This window comes from Epinephelus moara, chromosome 21 (assembly GCF_006386435.1).
Source record: "Epinephelus moara isolate mb chromosome 21, YSFRI_EMoa_1.0, whole genome shotgun sequence".
Lineage (NCBI taxonomy): Eukaryota > Metazoa > Chordata > Actinopteri > Perciformes > Serranidae > Epinephelus > Epinephelus moara.
In genome coordinates, this window is record NC_065526.1 from 12,105,726 (window position 1) to 12,124,147 (window position 18,422).

General features: G+C 42.5%; 1 protein-coding gene across 1 annotated transcript; it reads left to right on the top strand.

Annotated features, from left to right (window-relative positions):
• The first annotated feature begins 1,998 nt into the window (after window positions 1–1,998).
• On the top strand, window positions 1,999–17,464 carry LOC126382876 (uncharacterized). Its single transcript, XM_050033003.1, has 11 exons — window positions 1,999–2,066; window positions 2,297–2,483; window positions 6,064–6,135; window positions 10,009–10,154; window positions 11,060–11,121; window positions 11,235–11,397; window positions 11,476–11,656; window positions 11,746–11,889; window positions 13,959–14,157; window positions 14,287–14,482; window positions 14,566–17,464. Exons 3-11 carry the CDS (start codon window positions 6,088–6,090, stop codon window positions 16,436–16,438), a joined length of 3,012 nt encoding a protein of 1,003 aa, XP_049888960.1. The 5' UTR covers window positions 1,999–2,066; window positions 2,297–2,483; window positions 6,064–6,087; the 3' UTR covers window positions 16,439–17,464.
• The last annotated feature ends 958 nt before the right edge of the window (window positions 17,465–18,422 follow it).

Here is an 18,422-nt window from a genome sequence, read left to right on the forward strand (position 1 = left end):
AGCCAAAACATTCAAACCACTGACAGGTGAAGTGAATAACTTTGAATATTTTGTTCCAATGCATTGTTCTGCAGGGAAACCTTTGGTTCTGGCATCATGTGGATACCACCTGACATGTTCCACCCACTGAAACACCGTTGCAGACCATGTACACGCCCCCTCATGGCAACAGTACTCCCCAATGGCAGTGCCCCCCCCCCAGCAGGATGCTGCACCATGCCACACTGCAAACATCACTCAGGAAGGGCGCAAGGAATGCAACAAAGACCTCAAAGTGTCAACCTGGCCTCCAAATTCCCCTGATCCCAATCTGAATGAGCATCTGTGGCACGTACCATTAACCCACTTCACAACCCACTGGACTAAATAGATCTGCCACCAACACACTGGTGCCAGACACCGCAGGACGCTCCCAGAGATCCTGTGTCCATGCCTCGACAGGTCGGAGCCAAGTCCGATCCAAGGAGGCCCCACCTTGGATTAGGGGTTCATCTGGGGTACATCACAAGAATCCTTGAGCAGATTGGGATCTGGGAAATTTAGAAGCCAGGTCAACACTTTGAGCTTTTTGTCACGCTCCACAGGCCATTTCTAAACAGTTTTTGTAGTATGGCATGGTGCATTATCCTGCTGGGGGGGGCACTGCCATTGGGGAGTACTGTTGCCATGAGGGGGGGTACGTGGTCTGCAACGGTGTTTCAGTGGGTGGAACATGTCAGGTGGTATCCACATGATGCCAGAACTAAAGGTTTCCCAGCAGAACAATGCATTGGAACAAAATAATCAAAGTTACTCACTTCACCTGACAGTGGTTTGAATGTTTTGGCTGATCGGTGTATATATGAATATAAAAATCTAGATAAAACATAAAATACATAAGAAGAGATATGTTGTATAAGAAAGAGAAATAGATTAAATATGTGCACGAATAATATAAGAAATATGTACAAGTATGTGGTTCATACCACAAGTGTGCATTGAAAAGTTTATATCGGGTAAAATTTAAAACTGCAATAATCATGTTTAAAGCTAGAAATAATTCACTTCCAGGCAACATTCAAAAAATGTTTTGTGACAGGAAGGGGGGTTGTAATGTAAGAGGAGAATTTAGTTTTAAAAGGCAATGTGTTTGTACAACTAAGAAGAGTGTGTATTTCAGTGTGTGGGGTGGACTTGTGGAATGGGCTGCATGATGAGTTGCAACAAAGCACAAATATAAATAACTTAAAAAAACATACAAAAAAGATATTTTGGCAGATATTTAGATGAGGAAAGTTTGTGTTAGGGGAGTGCATATTTATTTTGTAACACTAGGTGGTACTTGGACTGTAGATAATCTGGGTTTATTATCTATTTAAACTGGGTGGTAAATAGACTGGGGATAGTTGTATATTAGTTTTACATAAATTGGGGATTTTGTTGAAAAATATATACACAAAAGAATTGCATATTTACAGTTTTGCAGTTGAAACATTAGAGCAATGCAAGTAAATGTCTTAAATTGAATGTAAACATTCTCTTATTTGGATCACTTCCATTGAATTAGAATTCATTTAAACTATTCCTTATGAAGCTGTGAGTCTGAACATAAAAAAGAAAAGCTGCATGAAGAAGTGTATGTAACCAGGAAACAGTGCAACGCTGCCGCCAGGTGGTGAAACGTGAGACTACAAAAACGTCCCTAACACCCGTCTGTCTCGCTGCGATCTGTCGTGCAACAAAGAAACATTGACAGACTCAAAGACAATAAATGGAAAATATGCAGATATTAATCAAAATGTCTGCATTGATACTAATATGAATCAAACAGGTGACAGATCTATGGCTCTGTCAGCTGCTGCCATTCATGACCAACTGCTGTGAATGAGGTTTTCTCCTCCATCTCACATCATCACCACCATCATCATCGGGGCTGGGTCACGTGGTGCGTAGGGAGCGGGCGGTGGGTGTGTCTAATCGCGTGTGGTTTCATTCATAACTACAGTCTTCATTTGAAGCCCAAATTAAAGTATGCAGACGGGGCAGGCTGCCTGTGGACCGCCGCTTCTCACGGAGTCTACAGCCGGGTGAGTCCGATCCTTGTCCCGCTCACATCAGCACCAGTCACCGGACCCACAGGCGTGCTCGCGGTGTAATGTGCTACTATTTCATTATATAAGATGCAGGTGACAACAGCCGGCTCTGGATGATCGCGGTGATTTAGTGAGAGGTGTTTGACGCGCGCTGAGCACGGCGGAGCCCCCGTGTCCGGCACATGAGGGCTGCTGTGTGACTAATGGTGGTTTATTCCCCGCAGGCTGAGAGCAGACGACGCAGAGATGTGGGACAGCCCCGATCGGAGGCTTTTCGGGGGAGAGAGGAAGATGCTGCTGATGCTGATGCTGAGGCTGCTGCTGCTGCTGAGCGCCGCCGGCTGCAGCAGGTCGCTGTAGTCAGTCTGCACAGAGCGGAGGGAAGCTGCTCCAACACCGCCTGTATAGACCGTAAGATACAGCACATCTGGAGACCTTCATCATCATCATCATCATCATCATCATACAGTCACACGTCGGGGTGATATGCAGTGACCTCCCCTCCCCTCCCCTCTTCCTCCTCCTCCTCCCTCTATATACTACTGATGGTGCTTATAAGGGTGTAAACACCACGAGCATCATTACAGTCACTAACGGAATGAACTAGAAAGTCTGATTGTCTGTCTGTCAGAGCCGCCCCGTCCATCTGTCTGCCTGCCTCATGTATTTATATGGTTAAAGCGAGAGATGATGTAAGGATGTAACATATCATTGGACCCTGACGCGCGCGCGCGCGCACACGCACCACACACACACACACACACACACACACACACACACACACACACACACTCTGGATTTGTTTTTTCTCCACCAGTCGGGGTCAGTGTTTTCAATTTTATTCTGGTTACTAATCCTTAATGTTAAAATGAAATAAAGATGTAGCTAAGAAGTCAAAGCTGGTTAATGTAATCAGCCTAATTAATATTAATTACAACCAACTAATATAATAATACAAAAAAAAAAATAGTATAACAGGGAAAATACTGTGACTAAATTAATAAATAATTAGATTCATTTTAAAAACATTGAACAAAAATTATAATGTGATAAACCAAAAATATAATATAGTAATTTTGGAGCCATTATTCTCAAAGAAAGAAAAAAAAGGTAAAATAAATAAATAAATAAATAAACATTAACACACACTTTCCTCCTTTTATTTCCACTTAGGTAGCCAAAATGTTATTAGGCTAACAGAATTATTATTAATTATTTTCTTTTATATTTTATCACATAAGCCCAAATTTAGCCTGATATACTTGGTATTTGTAGTCAACTTTGGGACCTCAACTAGAATTTAAAATAAAGTTTTGTGTTTTTAACCCTGTTTGGCTTCACAGCATGAGTTTCTCATGATGGGCACATCACAAATCAACAGTTAATATGTAGGACTATTATACTATATACTAGGGATGGGACGATATACGGTTTTATCACAGATCATGCATAAAACACACCCACAATAAGTTGATCTTGATAAATATCGATGATTGCCTTAATAAATTTTGCTTTTGATTTAAAACAGTTTGCTAAAAAATAAAATAAAGTAAAACAAAATAACATTGTGTGTCCAATCTGACACAATAAAATATTTGTTCCTTAACAAAATGTGAGGTAAAGTGATTCCAGTATGTTTTAGTGCCAATTTCAAGAGTTTCAACCATATTTACATGATCAATAATCAATGTTTTGATGATCAAATATCATGAATGGCAGTCATTTTGGCGAGGATAATCGTAACATGAAACGTTCATATCATCCCATGCCTACAACACACTATTATACATGTTAGAAATGCATGAAGGAAATCACTATGGCAGTATTAATTGCTGGTTAATTGCTGTAACAGGTCAGTTAATATAGTGAAATTATTTAAACAGTCTTCTGCTGAGAGCTACTATTTCTCCAAATGTGGGTTTAGTGGTTTTATGAGGCTGTGATAAGAAAGAAAAGGAAAATGTAAGACTGCCAGCAAGGGCATTTTTAAGACCTTGGACAATATAATGCAAGAGACTGTTTAATTCTGCTGCGAGGTAAAGCTTTAAACCATTTTAACTGCTTGTTATTCAGTCGGCAAAGAGAGGACAGATGTTTTCACCACATCTGTCTGTCTCGAGGGGAGACTGCGATCATGTCAAATTACAGAAACATCAGGTGGAAACTTGTAAAGGCTTTGGCTGTCTCAAATCTGTGTTTTCTTTCATTAAAATTCAGCAAAGACTTTACTTTAAGTCCCTCAATTTATCACAAATAATCAGTAAATATATAATGAATAGGTTGTAAGACCCTCATATGCTTACAACTACATTATGTATGTTAAATCTTTTATTTCATGCTTATATACTGTTTAGAAAAGGCTAAAAAAGGGAGGTAAAAGTAAGGTGTTAAGAAAATTTAATAGGATGTGAATGTGTGTGGCTCTCTATTGTTGGTGCACTCTTGCTATTCAGAGCTTCGTCCTCGTCACAGTTACCTTGAGCTGCTGGTATGTATGAGATATTACATAAAATATGACTCTCACATGGAGAGGGAATGTGCGGCAGCATGTGTAAGGAATGCAATCATGGACTGATGTTACACAAGCTGCGCTCTGTGTAAATAATTATGTATACTGTCAGCTCTTCTGCCTTTCTCCTTCTCTAACCACACGTCTCTGCCAGTCTCCGTCTCACAGAGGCTCGTTTTACAGACTGTGGACTGAGAGGGGAGGTTACTGTGCATCTTAAGGAGATGTCAGTAAATCTTTAGACACATTAGGGTTTAATACACAGCGCTCAAAGCAGACAAGAGTTAGGCGTTTGTTACTTCTGTACGGTAAAGGGGCATTACACCGCTTTTAAACAGGAAGATCAGTTTTTAGGCTGTGAAAACAGTTGTGTAATTTGTTCCTGCTGCTCGAATGACGTCATCAGGGGTATCTTTGCTGGGGATACAAAACTGTAACACACAGCCTTCATTACAATCTGGGACTGTGGAGTTTGAAAGACATAGTTAATTACCAGGCATGGACGGTCTAATGAAAGATGCTGTCGAATTAGACTTTGAGTCAGGACATCTGAGCCTCTGCTGCACAGATTGTGACCACTCTTTTTTTTTCAAGTCTATTGCTTGCAAGTCTTTCGGTTTTATGGAGGTGGAATACTAGATAGCAAACATGGCCCCAGTCAGGGCTGTAGCCAGGAATTTAGAAATACTGAGTCTATGACAGGGAGGAGCCAGATGTTAGAGGATTCAAGGGGTCCTGAGGGCATGTTTTCCCACTTACAGCAGCTATATGCACTAGATTATTTTTCAAGCCGAATGCCTAAAAATCTGTACATCGTTACTGAGAAAAAAAAAACATCCTGTAGAGCCTACATAGTTCTGTTTCTAATTGTTCTCCAACTGTCGTCATCATACTGAAACCATAACACCACAAATGTTCAGGATGACTAATTTTCACTCCGCCACCTAAAAAAGAGGCAAAAAATATCTGATGCTACTATTTTTAAGTTACATAACCTACTGTAGGTAGTGTAGGAATTCGGTGTAAACAGCATTACTAATCTTGAAACCTGATTTTGTTACACTGTGCTGGAGTAGTTTACAGAACAAATGTTTCGCTGACAAATCTGCTCCATTTGAATCCATGCCATAATAAGCTGGGCTGCTCTAATTGCAAATCAAGGATCCCCAACAATGCCAAGTAGATGTGGTCTTAATACTCTGAGGTGAATATCAAGCCAACAGAGGAATATAAATATAGTCAATTATGTTAGATTTATTTAGGGAACAGTGTAGTAGGATTAACAACATGGACATATATTATTTTAGAATGGCACAAAGTTGAAGGTATTATAAAAACCTAAAAGATTCAGTGCTTGTGGAGAACACACACATCACCTCACTGTTTAAATCTCCTGCACTTTGATGTAAATAACAGAAACTGTGTTATTGTCTAGAAATGAGCTGCAGCTCTGTTTGATGACACTTTCTCCGTCTTCTGCAGGGTTCACTCACGCTGACCTGGACCATGAGCAATGATTTGCCTGTTCTGACAAGTCTGACTGAGAACTCCACTGTGAGTACAGCTTCGTGCACCCCACCCACTCTGTCACTACAAAAGCATGATGCATTCACTTGAGAAAAAAGATACTGGCCCTCTGAATTAACGATGTATTAACCCAGAATTGCGAGAAATATATATTCAACCAGGTAAAAGTCCCGTTGAGCAGACAAGTACAACTGTCACACACCTCAAATAAGCAAGCACAGCATTCAGGTTGTACAATTCAATACAAAAAAACAAAGAAAATCTGAGGAGCAATTACAATGACCAAGAGTCAGGAAGGAGGGGCAGCGTACTTGAAATCTTTTTTACCTAGTTCAGTGTGAACCCTGGGGGCTAACATCTGTAGGATATTGTGAGAGCGCAGGCCAAGAAAAAAACAGCCCAAGCGAGGTTTATACAGAGAAACCAACAAATGCAAAAGTCTGTAGATGTACGGTGAGATCATTTAGCAGAAGCATACAGTGTACAGTGGTGTCTGCGGTTTCCACAGCCAGCGATAAAAATGTTGTCATGAAAAAATTCTGTTTTTCTGAATTAACAAGATTTTTTTTATCTTGAGTGAATGCATCATCACCATCAACACATTTTATTTTATCTATTTTATTCATGTATTCTCAGGGACAATGAAATGTACCAGTGTCAGCCAAAAGGCTAACTTTCAACTGTCATCTCGGCCTGATGTTAAATTGGCCATTTAAACACTAAATAAAACACACATGCTCTTCACACCTTCACATCAGCTGGTGTCAGCGGTCTTGTGAACAACTCTTACTTTATGGCTCAAACTGGACCTCAGCCAAAAGCAACAACCCATAGGTGTGAGCAAACACCACTGTGTTCCAGCAACAGGTATTATATCCCAGGTGGAGCTGTGGTTGAGGACAGCCTGATCTGTATCCAAAGAGGATTTGACTCAAAAACAGGACTGTGTGTGCTGCTGGCTGCGTGTGCCATGTAGCCCCTGGAGGCCGGGGGGGATATCTGAGCCAGCGGCAGTGATTATCGGACAGTTTAAGCTGTCTGTGCGAAAGAGGGAATTGACTGCTGTTTGCCTCGACAGTGTGTGTTAGAAACATGGCCTAAAGACTGGCGAGAGGCTTCGCTGCTCCAGCTGATTGATTGTGTTGTTCTTCCTGTTTGGCTGAGCTTGTAAAAACAGCAGATTTCATTAAGCTACAGTCGCTCTGACAAACTGTGTGTGTGTTTGTGTGCTGCACACACACATGCTACTGTGGGTGTATCAAGGTGTGCATGTTGCTATAATACTGTCATGGAGCTGTTAATTCTACACACATACACACAGCTTCAAACACAGTACACTGCATCTCCCCATCTGAACGTAGGCATCTAGTAAATGTAAAAACATACTCTATGAGTGTGTTTTTAATGACATGGGACTGAGTTTAACATGTTCAGGCCTGAAGCAGGTTTGACATTTAATAAGCTTCAATCTTTCCTATTTCTTTAAAGTAAAAAAATGACACCTTCTTGTTTTCTGCAGAACTCTGTCCTCCACTTAACGACTTGCTTGCTGTTGGGTTGAGCTTGTGGTTGCTGCTGACAAAGATAGATAGAGCTTTGTTTTTCGCAAATGTCTTTACCATTTACAGTGAAAGCAGAGTCACCCTGAAACCAGCTGTTTGTGCTCTTAATTTCACACTTTGTCTTATACTACACCCCCGTTAGTTGATCGACAGTCATTTCTCAATCAAAGTGTCAAACATGTGTTTGCTGCTGTTCCAGTTGTGAGGCTTTGCTGCTGTAAACCAAATATTTTGGGGGTTTGTCAAACAAAGCGAGGAATTTGGAGACAGCAAACTATAGCTTGGAAAACTTACAAATATATTTTTCACTTTTTTCTTACATTTTACAGACAAAACAATTGATCGAGACAGTAATGGGCAGAATAATCGAAGATGAAATAATCATTAGCTGCAACCAGAGTGTCTGTACATACAGTCAGCAGCAGGCTTTGGGTTTTGGCTGTAATGACCTTGCTGCGGCTCCTGTTAAAGGGACAGTTCATGCCAAAATCAAAACTATGTGTTTTCTGTTACCTGTAGAGATATTTATCAATTTAGATTGTTTTGTGAGTTGCCAAGTGTTGGAGATATCAGCCGTAGTGATGTTTGCCTTCCTTCCAGTATAATGGAACTAGATCACACTCTGCTTGAGGTGCTCAAAAAATATATTTGAAAAAAATCAACATCAATGTCTCTTTCCAGAAATCATGAACTGGTTACTCAAGATGACAAGCATTATAGACAAGATAGATGCTGCTATCAAGGCTGTTTTAAAATTAACATATCTTCTCAATATCGCCTGACATCGTAGTTTGTTCTTACTTTACTCCACTCTTAAAACCCTGGTAAAAAAGGGATGCTGGCATTGCTACACGTCAGTGTGAATGAATAAAGTTAGACTCAGGCAGATAAGTTGGTCTACAGGGACTGGTAAGGGAAAATCAAATCTCCCTTCCCTTCAGAAATCAGTTAGAGTGGACGCAATGTCAGACTGAAGATGGAAACTGAGTGTAACAATTCTGTCTGATTATCAGGCAATGGTGTGGGTGTAGTTTGGTAAAAAGAAAATAGTTCCGATATGAAACTGCTCACAACAAGGTCTGTGGATTATCTTGAGTAACCAGGTCATGACTTCTGGAAAGAGATATTGATGTTGAGTTTTCGAAATGTATTTTTGTTAGTGCTTTGAGCACCACAAGCGTGTGCCATCTAGTTCCATTATAGTCAAGAGAAGGTAGACATCTCTACGGCCGATATCTCCAACACTTGGCAACCCAAACCAAAACAATTCAGATTGATAAATAGCACTATGGGTAAAAGTAAAAATATGTATTTTTGATTTTGAGGGTTAACAGTCTTTTAAAATCTGTGCACAATGACAACCTTTAACATTTTTATGTGTTATGTAACGCTAAATGTTGAATTGACGCATATTCCATTTGTGCACGGTGAAAAGAGCCCAATTATTTTCACTCTCTTTTGAAACTGACAACGGAAGAAGAGCCAGGAAAGTCTGGTGTGGGGATTGCTCATGTGCGGCTGCATCCTCCTCCGATTTCCATTTTTAGCCTGCGGAGGCCTCATTCCCCCATCATTGAGGAGAGCTGGGAAATTGAATTAAGGGTCTCGCTGACGTTTCGATTAGCATCCCCAAGCTCACTCAGCCACGACTGAGAGTATTAATCAGAGAGAGTAGCGAGCAGTTTCTGCAAGTGTGTGTGTGTGTGTGTATGCAGGCAGGATGTATATGATTGTGTGTGTGTGTGGATAAGAATCATTGTGAGGAGACAGGAACTTAAGAAAGTCTTTCAGTGTTAATTCCACTCCTTATTAAATATTACGGTGCTTAGCTGGCAGCGTAATGCGACAAAGACATTCCTCATTGCTGTGAAGCTCACAGGGAGAAGAATCAATTACCGTCCCAGCAGGACGAATGCAGCCGGCGAGCTCACAACAACTAAACATGACAACAGAGATGTGTAAGCTGCTGCCTTATTGTGCTATTAAAGGAATGAGTTAGGAGCTCCAGCAATGTCAAACGAATACAAACAATGGGAATTAAATTGATGTTGTGCAACCTAAACAGTGACAGAATACAGGGAGGAGGTTTCTCATAGTGACAAGATTTATCGTCTGATCTTACTTTTTTGGTTCATATGTGTTTTCTGAATTCATCCTGACACTGTATATATGTATCACAGTACATAAAATCTTGCAGCAAGAAGTAACTAAAGCTGTCCAATAAATGTATAAGAGTGAAAAGTGTTATATTCACATCTGAAATGTTGTGTAGTAGAAGGAAACAGCAGCATGAAGTCGAATTACGAGAGTCCTAACCTCTTTTCTTGCTCTCGATCAGGATGTGCCTGTGTCAGCGGGCCAGGTGGAGAACTATGTGCTGCTGTTGGTGCTGCTGAGTGTTTTCGCCGGGGGGATGCTGGTCCTGCTCTCCCTGCTGCTCCTCTTCTGTCACCGCTGCTGCATGGGTGGTCGACGCTACTCCAGGTGGGTGTGCAGTGCTGGTGGGACACACTATGTGGGACTGGCAGGCCTGGTTAATCTGCAAACACGTGGGTTACAAGAGCCAACATGATTTTTACAGCAGTGGATTAAAGGAATACTTCACCCCCAAAATGATCATTTGTATATCAATCACTCAACCCGATTTAGGTTGAATTTTTTTTAAGAAAATTTGTTCTTCTCGCATGTCTCCATGGTGAACGAAGAATCCAAAAACTGAGAAAATTATTAATGAATTGAAAGAAAATAGGGGCCACGGTTTAAGACAGCCAATCTATATCAAAACATCCATTTACAAACTCTCACAGAAGCTAGGCAGTATAATCCAAGTCTCATTTATCCAGTGGTATGCTCAGTATGTCCCAAACAAGTGTATTTTTGCAAAAATCTTACTAATTAAAATACGTCCACATCAGGCCTGTTGCTTGCTGGCCAATGAATGAGCTCGGAGGCAGAATTTCAATGGAATGTACAAGCAGAGTTCAAATGCACACACTCGCCACAGCGGGCTACTTGTCTGAGACTGTTTACATGGAAGTTTTTTAAATAGTAAGGTTTTGGGACTCACTGAATGTGATTCAGATAAATGAGACTTGGATTATACTGCACCAGTCGTTTTGCTGTTGTGCCCCCTTTGACTTCAATTCATGAAGAATTTTCCCTGTTGCTGTTCTTCGATCACTGTGGAGACATGCAAGAAAAACAAAGTTATCCTCACAAAGTCAATGTAACATAGGATGAGTAATGGGTATAAGATATACAGATGATCATTCTGGGGGTGTAGTGCTCCTTTAAAACTGTGTTGAATATGAACTTTAAAGCTGTGATGCAACAAGGCATTTTTTGTTTTCTGTGAAAGACAAATAATAAGAAATATTTTTCCCTTTCAGAGCCAGCGATGACCCTGAGAAGACAAACACCACTTATGCTGAGGATTCTCAGCCCACCCAAGGTCAGAGCTGTGTATTTTCTTAAGTGCATACATATGAACATGTCTTTTGGTCCACTGTCGTCACGAACACTATTTTACTCCCTCGGTTCGTCCTTGTTCTCTTTGTCACTCAGAGATCACCATTCATATGGATGAATCAGACGCTCTCTCAGCTGTGAGCTGTCACGATGGAGAGTCAGAGCGATTTGTCTCCACTGGCTCTACTGGACGCAGAGTCTCCTTTAATGAATCTGCACTTTATGAACAGGAGAAGACAACTCAGGACAAGGGACGCAGGTACAGTTCAACAGGTGATTTTTACATTATTACATGGATGAGCTGGAATTAGATTAGATGACTTGTCCTCTTTCTTAGATACACTCTGACGGAGGGAGACTTCCACCACCTGAAAAAGGCTCGGCTCACCCACCTTCACCTGCCTCCAGCCCCCTGTGACCTGAAGATCCTCACCATCATGGAGTGCGACTCAACAGAGAGCAGCACCATCAACATCAATGAGGCCGCAGCTCCCAAACTGCCCCTCACCATCTACCAGGTGACTTTACACTGGCTGTTATTTAGCTCACAAATCTCACCAAACCAGGTTTGTTCTCTCATCTCTAACCTGCATCGATTTCTCTCCAGCCTGCCGAGAGAAGAGTCCCCGACTGGGTGGGACCGAGCCTCAGCGGAGGACTGCCTGGAGATCCGCACCACTCCACCATCCTGGACCAGGGCCCCAGACAGGCATCATCATCCATGAAAGCACACCACACACGCTCCCAGACAGTGAGTTTCACCTTTTTTCTGCTTTGTACTGACAGTAATAAAATGGTCATTATATAATACAGGTCAATAGATTTTTAGCCACACTAGCAACAGACTCTTTGGAGGGTAATGTGGGTCGGTCAACCACTTTGGTTCAGACCAGCCCAAAGCACTGCTGTGCTTATAAGCACACAGTATCACAGAGTTGCTTTACCCAAGGGCCACTTTTGCAAAATGACAGGAGGCCAGGGGCCAGTTATTAAACAAACATTAATCGTTAACATCTAAATAAATAACCCAGACACTGTCAAGGAGTCCGGGGGATCCTCCCCTGGCACATTTTTTGATAAACAAGCTCTATATTGATGTTTTTATGCACTCTGGCCATGGATGGATTACTAAACAGGTCTACTGGGCTCAGACCCAGGAAACCAAAGTATCAGGGGGGCCCCCTGGTTAATGTCACTCAAATTAACACATACGACCAGCAAGAGACATGAATAGAACAGGAAGAGATGCAAAGGAGACACAAAATGAAAACAGAGCGACACAAAACAACTAAAAAAGACACATTACTTTGATAAAACACAAAAAACACAAAATTACCTCAAAGACACAAATAACTAAATCATGTGGGAGTACCTTTTAACGGAGGCAGCGTTGTAGATGGCGGTGGTTTGTGAGGCTATCAAATACATTGCAACATGTGGACGAAAAATTCCTTTCATTATATTACTGATTTGTTCCGTTCTGCCATTTTTTTAACTGTCTTTGTCGTTTCTTATGGTGGTATCTTGCTTGAACTACACTACATTGCCCCCACTATCTCCAGTGGTACTGCTCCAGTTTATCTGTATCCCCAGCAAGCAATAGTCGTGATTTAAACGTATTGGCTATATTTAGCTCCGATTTAGTCTAGCTACATGTAACCCAAATCTAGCGGATTTAATTTTGAAATTGATTAAATGTAATTTTCGCCATTGCAGAGGGCGTGCGGTATGATATTCAATCACGTATGGAGAGTCAACAGTAATTTAAATATGTTTATCTCCATTTTTTGGACATGGTCTCTACATAGCCGTATAAGTGATGACGTCTACACTTTGGCTATGGTTAGACGTCTACCAAATTTTCACTGACAGCCCAAATTCAGCCGTGATTTAGCCTAGACATCAGGTCTTCATGTAGACGGCTATTAGACGTTTTTTAAACCAAAAAATGCTTGCTGGGTCCGTAAGCTTTCAGAAAACGTGCACAAATCAACAAAGTAACTGTAGAGTATGGACAGAAGGCTCCTTCCATGTCTGTATATGTATCTGATGTTTGGGCCCTTTGCGTATCTGTGCCCAGGGTTTCATCGTCTCATAATCCGTCCATGACTGTGGTACCTTATTTACATTCAAAGCACAAAAAACATTCCCAGTGTGAATCAATTTATTTTCATTGTAAGTTAGAAAATGGTCAGTGGGCCATCCGGCACCCTATTGGGCCTGTGACCTGTAAATTGAGTATCGTTGCTGTCTTAGTCTTGTGTTATAACTTCTTTATAAGATGAGATGTTCAGTGTTTTATTGAGGTTTTTCTGTTCTCGGGCAAAACCAATATTTTCATCCTGAGGTCTTGTCGCCAGTGAAAGTCAACATTTCAGGGTCAGACTCTCAGGAATGCTTGTGAGAAATGTTTTCAATTACAACAAACATTTATAGCATGTTTTTAGTTCCTGCTTGAAACATTTTGTTCCGATGAAAAGAACATATTTCTGTAAAATCTGCAATTCGTTGTTTTTTTTTTTGCAGCAAATTGTAGGAAAGCCTGCATCCATTGGCAAGAAATACATTTGCACAGACAGCTTTCTCAGCGCAGATTGATCCACTTGTATCGCACATAAACAGAGCTGTGAAAAGCAGCTGCCACAGGCTCAAACCTACTGATGCGCTGTGACATCAGTCATCACTGCAGCTGAGTGACAATATGACAAACTGCTGTCCCCTGAGGGCTTTGCCTCTGCCCGTCACGATTCATCTCAACTTGTCTGCCTCAACCCCTCCTTAATGTCTCATCACCTCCTCTCCCTTCATCTCTTCTGTCAGATGGAGGCTATCGGGGACAGGGGAGAGGCTGAGAGCGAAAGGGGGATGAGAGGAGAGTTGACTCAAGCTCCGGGCCAGACTTCAGTTCTACATTTCTTCTCTAAACTGCGACGCCATGCCAGTCTGGAGGGGGCGGGGCCTTACTTCAGGAGGTGGAAATTTGACAGTAGTCACCGGGCTGCCAGCCTGGATGCCAAAGGTTTGAATAATTGTCCTAAATGGATGAAGTCTAACAATGCAAACGAATAACATTACAATTTTATTTTTATTTTTTTTTTAAAAAACATCAAGTAGACAGCTATCTTTTCATGTGAATTTTTTTTACCAGGATCCCCGAAGAGAAGGCCCTTCCAGAGACAGAGAGCTGCAAGTGAAACCACTGATCACACCGAAGACGACTCTGCATCCCTCCAAGATGACTCTTTCCCACACTCCCCCATCCAGACCAGTGGCCTACAGTCTCTCTCCGCAGAGTCTCTGTCTCACCACGACACAGTACCCACATCCTCAGTCATCCTCAGCAGGTACATCTCTTCCCATAATCCCCTGACATACACCATGAAATTTCCAGAATCATTAATTAACTGACTGTTCTTCATCTTTGCAGGCTACAGCTGGAGGCCATGGTGGAGGTAGGTGGTAGCAGCAGCACTAGAAGAGGGGATCTCTGTTCACCAACAAATGATTGTCACGCCCAGAGGCAAGAGGAGGTCACAGCCAACGGGACAGGAGTAGAAAAAGAAACAAAGTTCAGTGCACTTATAAGAACAGAGGCAGAGGGAGTTGAGCTAGAGTCGGTGGAAGATGATGACTTGTTTGGCGCACAACAAGAAGCTGCAGTACAGCAAAGGTTTGAGGACATGTTAAGGACAACAAAGACAGACTGCATGACGTCAGATGTGAGGAAAAAGAGCGAGGCAGAGGCAGAAGATGGAGATGAGGTGGTGTTGGGAGCTGAGGCCAGACGAAGGACCGACTCAGGCTCATCTCTTACCTTCATGATCCGCCAGGAGAGCTCGGAGGCTCCTCCCTCCCTGTACAAGGACATCTGGAGCTTGCGAGCCTCGCTGGAGCAATACGCCTCCTCAGACCAGAGCAGCACAGATCGGGAGTCCATCCGCAGTGATGCCGACAGCGTCTCATCCTTTGGTGGTGCAGGAGCTCGCTCTGGCCTGGACAGCTGCTTGTCCCAAGACCTGGACGATGAGCCTGAAGGAGAAGGGGATGGAGAGATGTTGGAGGGTGGGATCAGAGGGGCGTCAGGTGGGGACAGCGAGGTGGGGAGTGGAGCTGGAGGAGAGGGTGAGGCAGGGAACCGTAAGCTCCTCCAGATGGACAGTGGCTATGCCTCCATTGAAGCACCATCCAGGGCCCCTGAGGAAATGCGACTTTTTGGGACTCCTGGAGCTCCTCGAGGGAAGACAGCTTCTGAGAGAAGGTTGTTCTTCACCAGCTCTGGGAGAAAAGGTTCGGTGTGCGAGAGCATTGAGGCCCGGCTGTTTCAGGAGGAGCTGGAGGATGAGATGGCCGACAGCACGGAGACAGAGGATAAACTAAAGGAGAGATCTAAAAATGGCGGTCAGTCTCTTACCCTTCAAGAACCGCATCAGCTTCTTAAATCCCTTCATCCTCAGAAACCTCAAGAATCACAATCGCAGCTGATGTCTCCACTAATGAAGCCAATCTCACAACCCTCTAGTCCTCATAAGCCCCGTCTCCGCCGCCGTGACTACAGCATCGATGAGAAGACAGATGCTCTTTTCAATGAGTTCCTCCGCCATGATCCGCGCTTTGACCAGCAGGATTCTCCGCTGCGTTCCAGGCACCGATCCAGAGTTCACCTCCGGAAACAGTGGCAGAGACACAAGCAATACAGTGACCCAGGGTCAGGTGCTGGGGGTAGGTACTCCCCATCTTTGGAGAGGCAGAGGTTCACTCCGTTGCGGAGAGGTGACAGTGCAGGTTACCCTCTGGACACCAGGTATCACAGCACACTGTCACGCATTGCAAGTGCCGCCGATGAAGAAGCCAGTGAGACTGCAGCTTGTGAGGAAGCAGCCAAAGAAAGCACAGAGAGCAAAGATGTGTCGAATGAAGGAGCTGCAGGGGATGTCGCAGAAAGTAAAGCAACCTCTGAAGGCACTGACGCAACAAAGAGCTGTGCAGAATCGACCGGTGAGGGCTGCCAGACCTCTAAAAAAAAGGACACAGAAAGCACAACAAGCCCGTCTTTGACCACTCTTACTACAAAGACAAACCACATGAATCCGAGAGTCGACAACAGAAACAACAACAGTAGTCAAGCTATTCTATCAGAGGTCTCCCTGGAGGCAGAGAGCAGCCTGTCGGAAAAGCTGGCTGTGTCAGTGGAAGAGAGGCTCTACGGTGGCCTGCGCAGTGCAGAGAAGCTTGGCCAGGGAGGGACAGAGCGTGTGCTTACCGTGTCACACACAGCCTCACCTGGCTTCAGTCCCATATAACTTGTTAACAAGCCCATCTTCTTCATCAACTTTATTTCAAATCCATTATCTATAGACGACAGACTCGAACAAAATGGTTTATAGCACTTCAAACATCATCTTGTGTTAGATACTTGGTCAATCTCTGTGTCCCTTACATTTGGACAACATAACTGATGCATCAAAACACAAATATATCCTAAAGTACAGAAGTACCGTCTTTCTCGATGGCCAGTCTCTTCCAGCGTTTCCATTCAGACCTTATTTTCCACTGTGATGCCATGTGACATGTGATGCCCCCCTCCCTTTTATAGAGTGCTGCAGGGATGATGTTTATTTGTGGGCCAACATGTAAGTTAGCATGGCCCTGGTTCCCTCGAAAAAAAACCCTATGTGATTTCTCAATTGGGTTTTGGATTATTGCAGAAAATAAGGTCTTTGGCAAACAAACGTTTATGATACTTAACGTGTTTTGTTCTGCAAGATAATCATGACAAATGAGCACCACTTTTATGATTTTTTTGTAAGCGTAAATGAAATCTCCAGAAGTAAAAAGGTAACATTAGGCTATAAAAGAACAACACCGTGGTCGCATGGCCTCAAAGTTGCCACCACAACAACGCTGTAAAGCTGCGGGCACCTACAAGCTACAGTTTCCAGGTTGAATGACATGTTTTCTTAAAGAAAGCTTGGTGGTTGCGTCAGAGGTGTTACCCCATCAGCAGCAACGTCTATATAAACCAAATTCTTGCAGATCTTTACTTATTGTGCATACATTTTTTGTTATTATGTCACACTTGCTCTGGCAATGTAAAATATGTATCCCATGTCAATAAAGCCCCTTAAAATTAATTTGAATGAAACCCTGCAATATTAAAAGGCAGTTCACCTGCGTATCACGACAGGGTTTTCAAGGCACCACCGTTTCAGATTAAATAAACATTCTGCTATGTTTTTTCAGGGCAGAATGCACCCCATTTTTGGCAAGATGATGCTCTGAACTCTCATTAAAACATTTGCTGACAACCATTTTTTTTAAAAAGACATGTAAAGGCCTCAAGGAGTTTGGTATTAACGGACATGTTTTATGTCCTACAACAAAACATGTAAATCTCTTACGCTTGTGTTACTCGCAGACCTTATTTCAGTCATCTACCCAAAAACCCATTAAGAAAACCAATGACTTTGAGATGAGGGAACAGGGAGTGCTAAAATGCTAACCCATTCCACATTCTGGGACTCATTCCCGCAGAGCTCTATTGGTACCCTTTCTTAAAATCAATGAGTTCATTATATAGCTTTGAAAATATAGCCCCATCTTTAGAAAAAAATAAATATTTTCAGACTTAACTGTGAATTTTCAGCATGCTACTGTATGTCCAAACAATGTGTATGTGAATACTGTACAGTTTTAACTTAAAAACAAAAAGCACTTTGATGGGAAGAAAGGTAACGGTGGAGTTTCTGTCACCCATTTCTCTCATTTTAAAAAATCATATCCTCCTCAAGTGTCCTTCTTGTCTCGATCACCATGAGGGTAAATGTCTCCATGGAAGCTTGTGGTTTCTGCATTTGGCAATGGGAAGTACACTGATCATGTCACAGCCCTCTATCATTAACGACATATCAGCAGATCTAGTGAATACGCACTTGGAATGCCCAGACTATACAGATTAAAAACACTGATCTAAAATATGTGCATCAAGAATTTTTTATACTCATATTTCATCTATTTTTATAGGATTTTTGTTAGTCATTGGTCCTGTTATTCATCACAATTAAGGAGGTGGTATCCAGGAGCTTCCGTGGGCTCGGGTGAAATGTTGTCTCACTGCTGGGACTCTGCTGAGGGGGAGACTGACAGATGATACTTAAAGTGACTGACACAGGAGCCTCTCAGGCTTTCAGACAGATGGTCCAGTGACACAGAGTTGAGGCTGTGAAAATGGAGGTTGAAACTGAATAGCGGAGCCATTGTCTGCTCCCACACCGTGGCAGAATGGAA

Excerpts from the sequence above, each read along its gene's own strand:
- LOC126382876 (XM_050033003.1), top strand. The coding sequence starts at position 6,088 with ATGAGCAATGATTTGCCTGTTCTGACAAGTCTGACTGAGAACTCCACT. Across the intron at positions 14,158-14,286 it reads TGCCAGCCTGGATGCCAAAG|GATCCCCGAAGAGAAGGCCC; the intron begins GTTTGAATAATT and ends TTTTTTTACCAG. Across the intron at positions 14,483-14,565 it reads TCCTCAGTCATCCTCAGCAG|GCTACAGCTGGAGGCCATGG; the intron begins GTACATCTCTTC and ends TCATCTTTGCAG.